We start from the raw sequence: 17,690 nt of genomic DNA, 5'->3' as shown, positions 1-17,690 counted from the left end.
TCTAAACCTCCCGCCCTTTACCTTGAATCTATGCCCCCTAGTTATTGACCCCTCTACTAAGGGAAATAGCTCCTCAGCATCCATCCTATCTATGCCCCTCATAATTTTGTACACCTCAATCATGTCCCCCCTCAGCCTCCTCTGCTCCAAGGAAAACAAACCCAATCTGCCCAGTCTCTCTTCATAGCTGAAGCGCTCCAGCCCTGGTAACATCCTGGTGAACCTTCTCTGCACCCTCTCTAACGCGATCACATCCTTCCTGTAGTGTGGCGACCAGAACTGCACAGAGTATTCCAGCTGTGGCCTAACCAGTGTTTTATACAGCTCCATCATAACCTCCTTGCTCTTATATTCAATGCCTCGGCTAATGAAGGCAAGTATCCCATATGCCTTTTTTACCACCTTATCCACCTGTTCCGCCGCCTTCGGGGATCTGTGTACTTGCACACCCAGATCCCTCTGACCCTCCGTCTTGCCTAGGGTCTTTCCATTCATTGTGTATTCCTTTGCCTTGTTAGTCCCCCCAAAGTGCATCACCTCGCACTTTTCCGGGTTAAATTCCATTTGCCACTTGTAGAAGCTTACAATCTGCTTTTATATTTCTTGCTAGTTTTCTCTCATTCTATTTTCTCCCTTTTTATCAATTTTTTGGTCAACCTTTGCTGGTTTCTGAAACTCTCCCAATCCTCAGGCTTACTATTATTCTTTGCAACATTATAAACTTCTTCTTGCAATCTAATGCTATCCTTAACTTCTTTAGTTAGCCACAGTTGGCTCACTTTTCCCGTGGAGTTTTTGCTTCTCAATGGAATGTATTTTTGTTGAGAATTATGAAATATTTCTTTAAATGCTAGCCACTGCTTATCTACCACCATATCTTTTAATCTATTTTTCCAATCTACCTTAGCCAACTCACCCCTCAAAGCTCTATAATTGCCTTTATTTAAGTTTAAGACTCTAGTTTCGGACTTAGGCAAGTCACTCTCAAAATTAACGTGAAATTCTATCATATTATGATCACTCTGCCCCAGAAGATCCTTTACTATGAGATTGCTAATTAAACCTGTCTCATTACACAGTACAAGATCTAAAATAGCCTGTTCCCTGGTTGGTTCCATGACATATTGTTCTAGGAAACTGTCCCGAATGCATTCCATGAACTTGTCTTCCAGACTACCTTTGCCAATTTGATTTGTCAAGTCCATATGAAGATTAAAGTCCCCCAAGATTATTGCATTACCTTTGTTGCATGCTCCTACTATTTCTTGATTAATATTCTGTCCAACGGTACAGCTACTGTTAGGGGGCCTATATACTACTCCTACTAGTGTTTTCTGCCCCTTGTTATCCCTTATCTCCACCCATACTGATTCTACATCCTGATCTTCTGAGCCGAGATCCTTTCTTGCTACTGTCCTTATATCATCCTTTATTATCAGAGCTACTCCCCCTCCTTTTCCATTCTGTCTGTCTTTTTGAAATGTCAAGTACCCTGGAACATTTAGTTCCCAATCTTAGCCACCTTGCAACCATGTCTCTGCAATGGCTATTGGCTCAAACTCATTTGTGCCACTAGTTCATCTATCTTGTTATGAATACTTTGTGTATTCAGATAAAGTGCCTTTCATTTAAATTTTTTACCATTATTCCCAGTTTTGACCTTACTCTCTGCTGCACTGCTACCGTTAAACTCTCTGGCCTAGAAATTCAGTTGGCTGCGCCAGGCGCTAACGCCAAAAAAGGGCTATATTTCCGTCGATAAAGCCTTAGCGCCGGAATGCAGACCGATCTGCGCTGACGCCCAAATTCATTTGAGATTTAGCGCCGGCGCAAAGTGTTAGCGCCCGCTCGGGTGCGCGCGCAGCTTATGACGTCATATCCTCGCGCAACGCTGTTTTAGCGCCCCAACCCGGAAATTGAGTGGCGCCCGCCCAATGTGGGCGTGGCGCTATTAGGAATTGTAAAATGGAACGTTGCAGAGGCCCTGTGGGCCTCGGGGAGCGCAAATTAAAGGGCACCTCCACTGACCTATAAAGCCCAGCCATTTTGCTGCAATGACGTCACTGCTTTGGATTTCTACACAGAGACCAAGGGACAGAGATTCCAGATTTGGGACAAGATAGGAGAGGTCTTTCTGGCTTCTGGCCAGTGCTTTGACATTTGACTCTTGCTGATTTCACTGTTGCGACCTTGATTATGGGGGCTGCATGGGGGGCCAACATTGAGTTGCAGCATTATGTGCGGAGGGCTCGCAGACGCTGTGAGAGACAGGCAGCCATGCGTAGACACAGAAGGGCCATCAGGCGTCGCCAACGTAGGCCTTATGCACCCAGGCAATACCGGCAGCAGGTGTCCTATGTCACCATGTCTGCGGCACTTTGTGTAAAGAGGCTGCGCTTCAGAAGGGAGGTGGTTGGAGAGATCTGCCAGCTGCTTCACGCAGATTTGCAGCCACAGCTCATGTCCAGGACGTCTCTCTCGGTGGAAGTGAAGATCACGGTGGCTCTCAGCTTTTATGCAAGCGGCTCGTTCCAAGCCGCTGCTGGGGACATCGCGAACATCTCCCAGTTCGCCGTACATCGCTGCATCCGGCAGGTCACCGATGCACTGTTCGCGAGGAGACACCAGTTCATCTCCTTCCCCATGACCCAACAGAGGCAGCAGCAGCGTGCAGTGGGATTTGGCAGGATCGCGGGCTTCCCCATGGTGCAGGGCGCCATTGACTGCACGCATGTGGCTATGCGGGCACCTATAGACAATCCCGAGGTTTACCGCAACCGCAAGGGCTACCATTCCCTCAATGTGCAGCTGGTGTGTGACCACAGGCAGCGCATCCTAGCTGTAAATGCCCGCTTCCCAGGAAGCAGCCACGATGCTTTTATCCTGCGCCAGACTACTGTGGCTGACATGTTCCAGGCACAGCCTCCACCAAGGGGATGGCTTATCGGGGACAAGGGCTACCCTTTGTGCACATGGCTCATGACCCCGCTCCGCGCGCCCAGGACCCCAGCGGAGGACTCATACAACGAAAGCCATCAAGCAACAAGGAAGGTCATAGAGCAAACCATAGGCGTCCTCAAGCAACGCTTCCGCTGCCTGGATCGCTCCGGCGGCTCTCTACAGTATTCGCCGGATAGAGTGTCCCAGTTCGTCGTCGTGTGCTGCATGCTGCACAACCTGGCTATCCGCCGGACGCAGGCACTGCCACCTGACATTGCACCACCACCTGAGGAGGACGAGCAGGAGGACCATCAGGAGGAGGAGGGGGAGGAGGAGGAGGAGCAGGCCAGGAGGGGGCCAGAAGGCCCAAGGGCCGTACGCCGGGGGCTTATTGCTCGACACTTCTAGGCCCGCTGTGAGGGAATGGCCTGTGGGAATGAGCGCACCTGAAGGCAGCCGCTCCGGAAGCCGTCAGCCGGTTAACGCAGCAAACACTTGAAACATGACACCTGGACAAGCTGAATAAATAAAAACCTTTATTTAACAAACTGAGGCCCCTTCCCACATGAAACTCAAAAACACAGAACACACCCAAAAAACAGTCACAAACATATGTCACTCCCCCAACCTGGGGAGGACTAACAAAAGTTGGCCATCCACATGGCCTTCAACATTGGCCGTAACAAAAAAAGGGCCCCCCTCGCCAACAGAAAGACCCCCATAAAAACAAAAAATGCCTTCAATTTCGGCCATCCACAAAAATCAGCCCCCAAAACACAATCCCCCCCATATATACAATGCCGCAGAGACCACACTCTAGCGGCTGTGCCGAGAGGGCGAGTCCTTAGAGAGCCTTCCCCGGCCCCTGCCCGGCCTGCTGCTCCGCCTCAACGTGGGCCCTGTGGCGGCCTCAAGGCTGGGGGAAGGCTCATGAGGGCCCCCATGCGTCGCGACAGATGCCCTTGGGGGTCGGCCAACACGACGCACGTCCCGGGAGGGGCCGGCTGCTGACTGCTTCGGCTGTGGCTGGCCAGCATCAGTGGCAGCAGCAGCTCCTCGCACCCTGGCTGGGGGAGTGGCAGTGTCGGATGCTCCAAGGGGGGCAAGCTGGCTGCTGCCAGACGCGCGAGGCTCAGCAGACACAGTGGCAGTCGTCCGGCCTGGCAGTTCAGCTGGCGCAGCTATGTGCTGGAGGCCAGCCCGCTGTGTTGCAGCAGGGCGGCGGGTGCGGGTGCGACGCCTCTGCGTCAAAGCGAGTGTGGCGGAAGTCAGTGACCGCACTGCCCGGGTATGTGCCTCCAGCTGCTGTGACAGTGTGTCGAAGGAACCACCTCTCTGGCGACTCTCCTCCTGCAGTGCCGCGAGTAGTTCGACCCCCCTGGCGTGCGCTGCGGCCAGTTGCTCCACCCCCCTGGCCTGTGATTGGCCGAATGCTGCCACACTCTGAGCCAGGGACTCGATGGCGTGCGGCATCTGCTGCACAACCCCCATGAACTCATGGTGGCGCCGGTCAGACGCCACCGAGATCTCTTGCAGGAGGCGCACCTCCTGGCCGAGGCCACTCTCCGGACTGGAGAGAGGACTCTGCAGCTGGGGAGAAGCCGGCCGAGCTGGCCGACCCCTGCCGCCTGCCTGGACCCCACTGCAAGCAGGATCTGCCCTCCCCTGCAACACCTCCCCCTGGCTCTCCTGCATGCCAGACGTCCCCCCTTCATTGCCATCCCCTGGCACGGCTGAGGGCTCGCCCGATGGCCTGGCTTCCTCCTCGTCCTGGACGTCCTCCTCCTCCAAGGGCCTGGCACCCGGCGCCTCAGGGACCACCTCCTCCTCAGCAGCTGAAAGCAGGAAGGCACAAGAGTAGCTTTAAAGTGAGGACAGGGCGTCAGCGAGGGACGCCTGAGCGGTGGCATTATGCGCATTTGTCCGTCAGTGGGAAAGGATTTAGATCGGAAGCACTAGGGCAACGAGAGAGCTGCAAGCGGTCATCTCCTTACCAGTGGCTTCCAGCACAGGGTCCGCATCCCCGATGGCTACAGGGCCAGTCACCCGGGGACGCAGGAGTCCAGCGACGCTCTCCTCCAGAGCACTTAGAGCCTGGTAGTGGGGCCGTCCACCACCGGTCTCCAGCCGGCTGCGCGCATTTCTTGCCAGCTTGGCCTGCAAGAGAAAGGACGGACTCTAAGTACAGTGTGGTGCCCTGTTGCTGTGTGTACTGCCTCCCATGGTGGAATAGCCTGGCCAGTGTGGTCAGTGCAGAAAGTGCTGCTGATGATCATGCCAGTGGCATTGCTGCGTGAGGAGGGCTGCCCATTATGCCTTTGAGGTCCCTTTGCCCATAGTGTGAGGCTCACATGCAAGGATGAGGAGGACAGTGGAAAGGGTACTCACCTTCACCAGCCGACAGAGGTCATTGAACTTTTTGCGGCACTGGTCCGCAGTCCTGGGCACATCTGAGTTTGAGGAGACCCTGCGTGCGATGCTCCTCCAGGCTTTCCTGAACTCTCTCCTGGGAGCCTTTCTGCCATTGTCCGGGCACAAGATGGGTCTTCTCTCCTGGACAGCATCAATCAGCACCCTCAGTGCATGGTCTGAGAAGCGCTGGGCTCTTTCACGGGCCATCTCCATCTGTTCTGGCGCTATTTTGTCCCACCAGCACTGTTGAGGCCTAGCAGCAGGGCTCCAGTGTGCAGGGCGTGGCAGCAGTCAAAGTTGACCCTTCCCCCTTTAAGAGCAGGCTGGCGTCAGGGTGTCTGCTGTCAAGCAACACATGACCGCACCTGCGCTGCGCCCGGCATCGGCGTTATCAGGCCGCAGCGCCGGTTTAGCACCGGAACCGAGCATTGCAACGCCGGTTTCAGCGCTCGCCAAAACTCTTGGCCAAATCCACTGAATTTCGGCGCGGTTGCCTGCAGTTTCCGGCGGGCGCTAAATTTACCGAACGCCCGACTTTAGCGCCCCAAAACTGTGCAAACTGAATTTCTAGGCCATTCTGTCTCTTCCTGTCATACTCTGCTTATCTTTACCCAAATCGCTACACTGCTCTATTGCCCTGACCTTTCTCTTTAGATTTCTAAATTTCCCCTCACCTGACCCCTCTCCCCCTTTTTTAGTTTAAAGTCCTATCTACAGTCCTAGTTATTCGATTCGCCAGGACACTGGTCCCAGCCCGGTTTAAGTGGAAGCCGTCCAAACGGAACAGCTCCCTCTTTCCCCAGTACTGGTGCCAGTGCCCCATGAATTGAAACCCCTTCTTCCCACACCACTCTTTGAGCCATGCATTTAACTCTCTGATCTGCTTGACCCTATGCCAATTTACGTGTGGCTCAGGTAGTAATCCAGATATTATTACCCTTGTTGTTCTGCTTATTAATTTAGACCCCAGCTCCTCAAACTCCCTCAGCAGAACCTCATTGTTAGTTCTACCTATGTTGTTGGTTCCTACATGGACCACGACAACTGGATCCTCCCCCTACCGCTCCAAGTTCTTCTCCAGCCTTAACCCTGGCACCGGGCAGGCAACACAGCCTTCGGGACTCTCTCTCGTGGCTGCAGAGAACAGTATCTATCCCCCTGACTATACTGTCCCCTACTACTACCACATTCCTTCCTTCTCCCCCCACTTGGATGGCCCCCTGTACCACAGTGCCATGGTCAGTTTGCCCATCCTCCCTGCAGTTCTATTCCTCATCAATACAGGTAGCAAGTACCTCGTATCTGTTGGACAAGGTCCAGGGCTGAGGCTCCTTCATCACTACATCCTGGGTCCCCATACTTTCCTAACTCGCAGTCCCTGACCACTGACGAAATCTAAAGTACTACTTAACCTAAAGGGTGTGACGGCCTCTTGGAACAAAGTGTCCAGGTAACTCTCCCCCTCCCTGATGCATCGCAACGTCTGCAGCTCGTACTCCAGCTCAACAATTCTGAGCCGAAGTTCCTCGAGTTGCAGACACTTACTGCAGATGTGGTTGTTAAGTATCGCGATGCTCTCCACAGACTCCCACATGCTGCAGTTATGACACATCACCTGCCCTGTCATCTCTAACCATGTTTTATTTATTTATTAATTAATTAGTTAAAGATTTTATTCAATTGCTATTTTAGGTTTATTCTTTGATTATTTTATTTAGTTTAAGTTATTGATTTAATAAGTACTAGCAAATTACAGTTTCTCAGCTCTTAATTTAACCCCCTTCCCTAACTTAGAGAGCAAAAAAGAGCTGTAATACTCACCAACCAATCACCTATCTGCTCTCCTGTGACGTCACTCTTTGATGTTGTTTTTGAATCGGAGCCTCATACTGCCGCTGCTTTAATTCAGCTCCGCTCTCCGGCCGCTCTTTATCCTCTCGTCGCTGCCACTGCTTTAATTCAGCTCCGCTCTCCGGCCGCTCTTTATCCTCTCGCCGCTGCCGCTGCTTTAATTCAGCTCCACTCTCAGGCCACTCTGTATCCTCTCGCCGCTGCCGCTGCTTTAATTCAGCTCTGCTCTCCGGCCGCTCTTTATCCTCTCGCCGCTGCCGCTGCTTTAATTCAGCTCCACTCTCAGGCCGCTCTGTATCCTCTCGCCGCTGCCGCTGCTTTAATTCAAGTTTGCTCTCCGGCTGCTCTTTATCCTCTCGCCGCTGCTTTAATTCAGGTCTGCTCTTGGGCTGCTCTTTATCCTCTCGTCGCTGCCGCTGCTTTAATTCAGGTCCGCTCTCGGGCCGCTCTTTATCCTCTCGCCGCTGCCGCTGCTTTAATTCAGGTCCGCTCTCGGGCCGCTCTTTATCCTCTCGCCACTGCCGCTGCTTTAATTCAGGTCCGCTCTTGGGCCGCTCTTTTATCCTCTCGCTGCTGCTGCTGCTTTAATTCAGCTCCACTCTCAGGCCGCTCTGTATCCTCTCGCCACTGCCACTGCTTTAATTCAGGTCCGCTCTTGGGCCGCTCTTTTATCCTCTCGCTGCTGCTGCTGCTTTAATTCAGCTCCACTCTCAGGCCGCTCTGTATCCTCTCGCCGCTGCCGCTGCTTTAATTCAAGTTTGCTCTCCGGCTGCTCTTTATCCTCTCGCCGCTGCTTTAATTCAGGTCCGCTCTTGGGCTGCTCTTTATCCTCTCGTCGCTGCCGCTGCTTTAATTCAGGTCCGCTCTCGGGCCGCTCTTTATCCTCTCGCCGCTGCCGCTGCTTTAATTCAGGTCCGCTCTCGGGCCGCTCTTTATCCTCTCGCCACTGCCGCTGCTTTAATTCAGGTCCGCTCTCGGGCCGCTCTTTATCCTCTCGCCACTGCCGCTGCTTTAATTCAGGTCCGCTCTCGGGCCGCTCTTTTATCCTCTCGCCACTGCCGCTGCTTTAATTCAGGTCCGCTCTCGGGCCGCTCTTTATCCTCTCGCCACTGCCGCTGCTTTAATTCAGGTCCGCTCTCGGGCCGCTCTTTTATCCTCTTGCTGCTGCTGCTGCTTTAATTCAGGTCCGCTCTCGGGCTGCTCTTTATCCTCTCGCCACTGCCACTGCTTTAATTCAGGTCCGCTCTTGGGCCGCTCTTTATGCTCTCGCCGCTGCCGCTACTATTTGGAAGTCAAAGGACTTGCTAACCAAGGAACAGGATAGAGTGTAACTGTCGTCTATTTAAATTATATTTTAGATTTTTGTACAGGATCTGTTTATGCTATTCCACTTCTGAAATTGGAGTATTTTTTCATGTTCTTGTGACCCATAGTGCAGCAGCCCTGGTAGCTGCCAGATATGTGGTTGTGTTGTTCTGTTATTAGCTAGGTTAGAGTAAGGAGCACCAAGTTATTGCAGAAATTAGAGTCTTATGAACTTTTGGTTGTGTTTTTAGGTGAGAATATTTGTGTAGGTTGTAAATTAAAATTCTTCAAATGAAGTTGTCAGATTAAAAGTTTTGCATTTTTTGATGTGTACAGGAGTTGCATACCGAACTTGGTCTAGGCGATAAGCCCTTCTTTCGCCGTCCTATGGCTTATCGCTTTCCAAGCGATGAGTTAACGAATAAGCATGTGAGAAATGTACACAAGTACATTCCGCTTCCCAGTGGTGATGAGTTCAAGGTACATATCTAAATTTACGATACTGTATACTGTTTATGTAAAGCAAAATAGCCACAGTAACAGCATTATTTGTAGTTACAAGCAGTTTTCTGATGCATAAGTAGGCTGAAGGGTGGGGGGGAAAATCATATTTTGACTCAATTATATGCATTTTTGAGCTTACGAATATTATGTTTTATTTACTTTGGAAAAGATTCATATAGTGCATGGATCATATACCTATCAACACCTATCAGATAGTGGATGGAATGCTCCTAATCGTTGTTTGCAAACCATCATCTCCTGGTACAACTCTCAGGGATACATCAACATCCCTACACCTACACTTGAGGAGATGCAGCAGGTATGATAATCCTTGAAAAGTAATATTAATATTTGTTACACTTGTCTATGCTTGCTTATAGGAATCCTCAAAAAACACTATTTTATGCCACATATTTTCATTTTTTTTTAAAGGTTTTGTTTAGTAGTCATATACCATAGCAGTGATAAATTCACTTTCAGCAAAAAATTTGTTTGCTGTGCGAGCAGATAATTGAAGCCCTAACATATCAGATTAAATCAATTAAATGGCTTGTTTTGCTAGATAGTTTCATAAAATATGATAGGACAGCTTTCAGCAGGAAAGGGAATGCCTGGTGTAATGCCAGGCAGTGGCAAAGCCAGTGAGGGTTTCAGGGGAGGAGTCATGACCCCTCCAGTCACTTTAAGTATCCCAACACAGCATTGGAGGATTTCAAACCATTAGCTCTCCAGTCCGCCTCCGTTTTGTTATAAATTGAGGCAGAACCTATGTTGGGATGAGAACATAGAAACATAGAAGATAGGAGCAGGAGTAGGCCATTCGGCCCCTCAAGCCTGCTCCGCCATTAAATGCGATCATGGCTGATCATCCAAATTCAGTACCCTGTCCCTGCTTTCTCCCCATATCCCTTGATCCCCTTAGCCTTAAGAAATATATCTAACTCCTTCTTGAATATATTTAATAAATTGGCCTCAACTGCCTTCTGTGGTAGAGAATTCCACAGGTTCACCACTCTCTGGGTGAATAAATTGCTCCTCATCTCAGTCCTAAATGGCTTACCCCTTATCCTTAGACTGTGACCCCTGGTTCTGGACTCCACCACCATCGGGAACAGCCTTCCTGCATCTAGTCTGTCAAGTCCTGTTAGAATTTTATAAGTTTCAATGAGATCCCCTCTCATTCTTCTAAACTCTAGCGAATATAAGCCTAATCGATCCAATCTCTCTTCATACGTCATTCCTGCCATCCCAGGTATCAGTCTGGTGAATCTTCGCTGCACTCCCTCCATGGCAAGAACAGCCTTCCTCAGATAAGGCGACCAAAACTGCACACAATACTCAAGGTGTGGCCTCACCAAGGCCCTGTACAACTGCAGCAAGACATCCTTGCTCCTGTACTCAAATCCTCTCGCTATGAAGGCCAGCATACCATTTGCCTTCTTAACCGCCTGCTACACCTGCATGCTTACCTTCAGCGACTGGTGCACAAGGACACCCAGGTCTCGTTGCACTTCCCCTTTTCCCAATCTATTGCCATTCAGATAATAATTTGCCTTCCTGTTTTTGCCACCAAAGTGGATAACCTCGCATTTATCCACATTATACTGCATCTGCTATGCATCTGCCCAATCGCCCAACCTGTCCAAATCGTACTGGAGTTTCTCTGCATCCTCCTCACAGCACACACGCCCACCCAGCTTTGTGTCGTCTGCAAACTTGGAGCTAATACATTTAGTTCCCTCGTCTAAATCATTAATATATATTGTGAATAACTGGGGTCCTAGCACCGATCCCTGCGGTACCCCACTAGTCACTGCCTTCCACTCGGAAAAAGACCCGTTTTACCAACTCTTTGCTTCCTGTCTGCCAACTAGTTCTCTATCCAAGTCAATACCTTACCTCCAATCCCATGTGCTTTAACTTTGCACGCTAGTCTCTTATGTGGGACCTTATCGAAAGCCTCCTGAAAGTCCAAATACACCACATCCACTGGTTCTCCCTTATCTATTCTACCAGTTACATCCGCAAAAAATTCCGGCAGATTAGTCAAGCATGATTTACCTTTTGTAAATCCATGTTGACTTTGTCCGATCCTGTCACTGTTTTCCAAGTGCTCTGCTATTACATCTTTTATATTGGACTCTAGCATTTTCCCCACAACCAATGTCAGGCTTACCGGTCTATAATTCCCCTTTTTTTCTCTACCACCTTTTTTAAATAGTGGGGTAACATTAGCTACCCTCCAATCCATGGGAACTGTTCCAGAGTCTATAGAATTTTGGAAGATGACCAGCAATGCATCTACTACTTCTAGGGACACTTCCTTAAGTACCCTAGGATGTAGATTATCAGGCCCTGGTGATTTATCGGCCTTCAATCCCGTCAATTTCCCTAACACCATTTCCCTACAAATACTGATTTCATTCAGTTCCTCCCTCTCATTAGACCCTATGTTCCCCGACATCTCTTGGAGTTCATTTGTGTCCTCCTTTGTGAAGACAGAACCAAAATATGTATTTAATTGGTCAGCCATGTCTTTGGTCCCCATTATAAATTCCCCTGATTCTGACTGCAAGGACCTACGCTTGAATTTACCAATCTTTTTCTCATCACATATCTACAGAAGCTTTTACAGTCAGTTTTTATGTTCCCTGAAAGCTTACTCTCATACTCTATTTTCCCCCTCTTAATTAATCCCTTTGTCCTCCTTTGCTGAATCCTAAACTGCTCCCAATCCTCAGGTTTGCTGCTTTTTCTGGCCAATTTATATGTCCTCTCCTTGGATCTTATGCTATCCCTAATTTCCCTCATTAGCCAATGTTGAGTCACCTTTTTTGTTTTATTTTTATGCCAAACAGGGATGAACAAATTCTGTAGTTCATCCATGTGATCTTTAAATTTTTGCCATTGCCTATTCACCGTCAACCCTTTAAGTAACATTCCCAATCCATCCTAGCCAACTCGCGCCTCATACCATCATAGTGTCCTTTATTTAAATTCAGTACCCAAGTCTCTGAATCAACTACTTCACTCTCCATCTTAATGAAGAATTCTATCATATTATGATTGCTCCTCCCCAAGGGGCCTCACACAACAAAATTGCTAATTAATCCTTTCTCATTACATAATACCCAGTCTAAGATGGCCTGATCTCTAGTTGGTTCCTCGACATATTGGTCCAGGAAACCATCCCATATACACTCTAGGAATTCCTCTTCCACAGTATTGTTACTAATTTGGTTAGACCAATCTATATGTAGATTAAAGTCACCCATGATAACTGCTGTGCCCTTATTGCACGCGTCTCTAATTTCCCATTTAATGCCATCCCCAACCTCAGCATTACTGTTTGGGGGTCTGTATACAACTACCACTAATGTTTTCTGCCCCTTGGTATTTCTCAGCTCTACCCATACAGATTCCACATCATCAGAGCTAATATCCTTCCTTACTATTGTGTTAATCTCCTCTTTAACCAGCAATGCTACACCACCGCATTTTCCTTTTTGCCTGTCCTTCCTGAATATTGAATACCCCTGGATGTTGAATTCCCAGCCTTGGTCACCATGGAGCCATGTCTCCCTAATCCCAATTATATCATATCCGTTTACATCGATTTGCGCAGCTAATTCATCCACCTTATTACGAATGCTCCTCGCATTAAGACACAAAGGGGGAAAAATTCAGTATCGCCCCGTTTGGGGCGCCATTATTGGCCGTGCGCAAAGATTAGCGCCTGACGCTAATTATCGCCTCCGACAGCAAACTTGGCTTTTATCGCTCCTGGAGGTGATTGGAGTGCTATGTCAGGCGCTTCACACCTGTCTTAAGGCGCAAAGGCCGAGGAGCGAGGCGCTACCTCACAGCGCTGGCGAACCAAGGAAGGGCAAATCAAAATAAACCTGCAAAGTGCTGCTCAGTACTCAAAACTCCGTCACACAGCGTTGAATCTCTCCAGAAGTCTCTCTCTCTCTCTCTCAGAATGCGTGTTGCAAAAATGTCACTGACAAAAAAAGGCAGGAAGCGGTCGCCTTTAAATAGCGCTCCCCTAGTCCCTTTCTGACAGCATAACGCTCCCCTCAACCTGCCATTGCTAGCAGCAGGCGGTAAAGCAAGGGGCGCCACTCAATATCTGGTCTGGGGTGCTAACGGGGCGTTGCGCACTTGACTGACATCACAATCTGCCGGCGCAGGAGATTGTGGCGTTAGTGTTTAGCGCCGCCGCAAAATGTCTAGTTAATTTTGTGATCAGTGCAAACATCGCCGCGCCCGGGCGCCAGTTGCTTTGCGCCCCATTAGCGCCCTCTTAAAGCGCTAACGGGAGGCGCAAACAACTGAATTTTTCCCCCAAAGGCTTCTGGCTTGTTTTTTTAACACTCTTAGACCTTTTAGAATTATTGTTTACTGCGGCCATATTTGATTTACACCCTTGATTTCTCTGACTTCCACTTTTGCTTTTCTCCTTCCTGTCTTTTGCTTCTATCCTTGCTTCCCTTTCCTCTGTCTCCCTGCACAGGTTCCCAACCCCCTGCCATTTTAGTTTAAACCCTCCCCAACAGCACTAGCAAGCACTCCCCCTAGGACATCGGTCCCGGTCCTGCCCAGGTGCAAACCGTCCAGTTTGTACTGGTCCCACCTCCCCCGGAACCGGTTCCAATGTCCCAGGAATTTGAATCCCTCCCCCTTGCATCATTCTTCTAGCCACATAGTCACCTGAAATATCCTTCTATTTCTACTCTGACTAGCACGTGGCACTAGTAGCAATCCTGAGATTACTACCTTTGAGGTCCTATTTTTTAAATTTACCTCCTACTCCCTATATTCAGCTTTTAGGACCTCATCCTGTTTTTTACCTATATAGTTGGTACCTATATGCACCACGACAACTGGCTGTTCACCCTCCCCCTCCAGAATGCCCTGCAGCCACTCCGAGACATCCTTGACCCTTGCACCAGGGAGGCAACATACTATCCTGGAGTCTCGTTTGCGGCCGCAGAAACACCTATCTATTCCCCTTACAATAGAATCCCCTATCGAAACACCTATCTATTCCCCTTACAATAGAATCCCCTATCACTATAGCTCTCCCGCTCTTTTTCCTCCCGTCCCGTGCAGCAGAACCACCCACGGTGCCAGGAAGTTGGTTGCTTCTGCCTTCCCCCGATAAGCCATCCTCCCCAACAATATCCAAAGCGGTATATCTGTTTGAGAGGGGGATGGCCACAGGGGACCCCTGCACTATCTGCCTGCAGCTACTACTCTGCCTGGCGGTCACCCATTCCCTTCCTGCCTGTGCAGCCTTTACCTGCGGTGTGACCAACTGATTAAACGTGATATCCACGACGTCCTCAGGAGGAGACAAATTGGGACTCGGGTGGGGAAGAAGGTTGGGAGATAGATTTGGACTGGGGTGGGGGCGGTCAGGAGGTTAGTACGGGGGCAGTTGGGAGTTTGGGGGCAATCGGGAGATTGGAGCTCGGGGCGGGGGAGAAAGGGAGAACTGGCGGTCGGGGAGAGGGTGACGGGGACTGGGGCTGGGGATGGGGGGACGCGGGAGAGAAAAGGAAACTGGTTTATAGCGGTTGGGAGATGGCTCGGGGAGGTTAGAGATTGGGAAATGGGGCCCCGGGGAGAGAGAGAGTCTAGGAAAATGCAGGTCATGTATGTGGACTTGAACTCGGGGGGTGGGGGTGGTGAGGGGGGTGGTAAGAGGCAGACTATGGAATAGGGGTCGGGAGAGTGGGGCTTGAGCGGTGTGGGGGGGGTGGAGAGGAATGGGGTGGGGTGGGGTGGGGTGAGTGTAGGGCCCAACCTCTCCTGCAGAGCCGGGAGCAGCAGCAGCAATGTGGCGAGTGGGAGTGGAGCTGAGAGAGCAGCCAGTAAAGGGGTGAGTGAAACCTGGGGACCTTACTGTGGGTAAACAGTGAAATATTGTTTCTACTGGTGGGCAAATGGGGAACAATGGGACAGAGACTGAGGATTCTCAATGTGCTCAGAGAGCATCACAAGCTCCAATACATGGAGGAGATACAAGTGGGCCAAGGATGGCCAGCAGCAACCTGTAGTAGTACAGGGAAGTTGGGAGGAACACTCCACCTCCACAGTCCACTGAAGGGGAAGTAATAAAAACTTTCTTTAGCGGCCTCCAGTGTTTAAGTCGCTGTAGAACTGGGAAAACTAGCTTGCACGCTGCATGCTCCACCTAGTTTTTCACACATTTTGCAGAAGGGTCCAAAAAGAGTAAATTGGAATCAAAGATTGGCAGGCAAAACTGTAATCGAACAATGGGCTGCCTTTAAAGAGGAGATGGTTCGGGTACAGTCGAGGTACATTCCCCCGAGGGGGAAAGGTAGGGCAACCAAGGCCAGAGCTCCCTGGATGACGAAAGAGATAGAGAGTAAGATAAAGCAGAAAAAAGGGGTGTATGACAGATGTCAGGTTGAGAATACAAGTGAGAACCAGGCTGAATACAGAAAGTTCAGAGGGGAAGTGAAAAAGAAAATAAGAGGGGCAAAGAGAGAGTATATGAGAATAGATTGGCAGCTAACATAAAAAGGAATCCAAAAGTCTTCTCTAGGCATAGAAATAGTAAACAGGTAGTAAGATGAGGGGTGGGGCTGATTAGGGACCAAAAAGGAAACCTATGCATGGAGGCAGAGGGCATGGCTGAGGTACTAAATGAGGACTTTGCATCTGTCTTTACCAAAGAAGAAGATGCTGCCAAAGTCATAGTGAAAGAGAAGATAGTTGAGATATTGGATGGGATAAAAATTGATAAAGAGGAGGTACTAGAAAGGCTGGCTGTACTTAAAGTAGATAAGTCACCAGGACTGGATGGGGTGCATCCTAGGATGCTGAGGGAAGTAAAGGAGGAAATTGTGGAGGTACTGGCCATAACCTTCCAATCCTCCTTGGATACGGGGGTGGTGCCAGAGTACTGGAGAATTGCAAATGTTACACCCTTGTTCAAAAAAGGGTGTAAGGATAAACCCAGCAACTATAGGCCAGTCAGCTTAACCTCGGTGGTGGGGAAGCTTTTAGAAACGATAATTCGGGACAAAATTAAGTCACTTGGACAAGTGTAGATTAATTAAGGGAAGCCAGTGCGGATTTCTTAAAGGCAAATCATGTTTAACTAACTTGCTTGAATTTTTTGATGAGGTAAAGAGGGTTGATGAGGGTAATGAGGTTGACGTAGTGTACATGGATTTCCAAAAGGCATTTGATAAAGTGCCATATAATAGGCTTGCCAGAAAAGTTGAAGCCCATGGAATAAAAAGAACAGTGGCAGAATGGATACGAATTGGCTAAGTGACAGGGAACAGAGAGTAGTGGTGAACGGTTGTTTTTTGGACTGGAGGAAGGTATACAGTGGTGTTTCCCAGGGGTCGGTACTAGGACCACTGCTTTTCTTGATATATATTAATGATTTGGATTTAAGTGTACAGGGCACTATTTCAAAAATTGCAGATGGCACAAAACTTGGAAGTATAGTGAACAGTGAGGAGGATAGGGATAGACTTCAAGAAGACATAGACAGGCTGGTGAAATGGGCAGGCACGTGGCAGATGAAGTTTAACGCAGAAAAGTGCGAAGTGATACATTTTAGTAGGAAGAATGAGGAGAGGCAATATAAACTAAAGGGTACAATTCTAAAGTGGGTGCAGGAACAGAGAGACCTGGGGGTGTATGTGCACAAATCGTTGAAGGTGGCAGGGCAGGTTGAGAAAGCAGTTAAAACAGTATATGGGATCCTGGGCTTTATAAATAGAGGCATAGAGTACAAAAGCAAGGAAGTTATGATGAACCTTTATAAAACACTGGTTCAGCCACAACTGGAGTATTGTGTCCAATTCTGGGCACCACACTTTAGGAAGGATGTGAAGGCTTTAGAGAGGGTGCAGAAAAGATTTACAAGAATGGTTCCAGGGATGAGGGACTTCAGTTACATGGATAGACTGGAGAGGCTGGGGTTGTTCTCCTACAGCAGAGAAGGTTGAGAAGAGAATTGATTGAGGTGTTCAAAACCATGAGGGGTCTAGACAGAGTAGATAGAGAGAAACTGTTCCCATTGGCGGAAGGGTCGAGAACCAGAGGACACAGATTTAAGGTGATTGACAGAAGATCCAAAGACGACATGAGGAAAAACTTTTTTACGCAGCAAGTGGTTATGATCTGGAATGCACTGCTTGAAAGGGTGGTGGAGGCAGATTCAATCATGGCTTTCAAAAGGGAATTAGATAATTACCTGAAGGAAAAAAATTTGCAGAGCTACGGAGAAAGGGCGGGGGAGTGGGACTAGCTGAAGTGCTCTTGCAGAGAGCCAGCACGGGCTCAATGGGCCAAATGGCTGAATGACCCTTCTTTACATATTTAAATTGATCCAGCGCTGATTTTAGGTGACCGCCAGGGATGCCTAGAAGCAGTTAGGAGAACTATGGCGGCAGCCATGCCACCGGTGCAGATGAGGTGCAAGACCTCACGCCCAGAAATTGGTAAACATTGAACCAGTTTTAGGCATAAAAACAGGCACAACACATATCAATTTCTATCCAGTGTGTCCATATAAGTTTTGCTGAATGTGGCCCACGCTAAGTGCCAGGATGTCGAATCAGACTCACAATATAAATTGAGATTGACACCCCGATCTTCAAGTTAAAAAATAAGAACAGTGCTTT

General features: G+C 49.1%; 1 protein-coding gene across 1 annotated transcript in view; it reads left to right on the top strand.

The window, feature by feature from the left end:
- The window catches only part of LOC147124084 (ufm1-specific protease 2-like), a 182,098-nt gene that overhangs the window by 90,562 nt on the left and 73,846 nt on the right, over positions 1-17,690 (top strand). Inside the window, exons 7-8 of the mRNA XM_085981408.1 lie at positions 8,845-8,988; positions 9,182-9,331. Coding sequence (XP_085837534.1) covers positions 8,845-8,988; positions 9,182-9,331 — 294 coding nt within the window. The remainder of the gene's footprint in view (positions 1-8,844; positions 8,989-9,181; positions 9,332-17,690) is intronic.

Source organism: Somniosus microcephalus, chromosome 1 (genome assembly GCF_052327205.1).
Source record: "Somniosus microcephalus isolate GS21.2 chromosome 1, FLI_Smic_1.0, whole genome shotgun sequence".
In the NCBI taxonomy this organism is placed as follows: domain Eukaryota; kingdom Metazoa; phylum Chordata; class Chondrichthyes; order Squaliformes; family Somniosidae; genus Somniosus; species Somniosus microcephalus.
The sequence above is the reverse complement of the archived record's forward strand: the minus strand, read 5'-3'. Positions and strand labels throughout refer to the sequence as shown.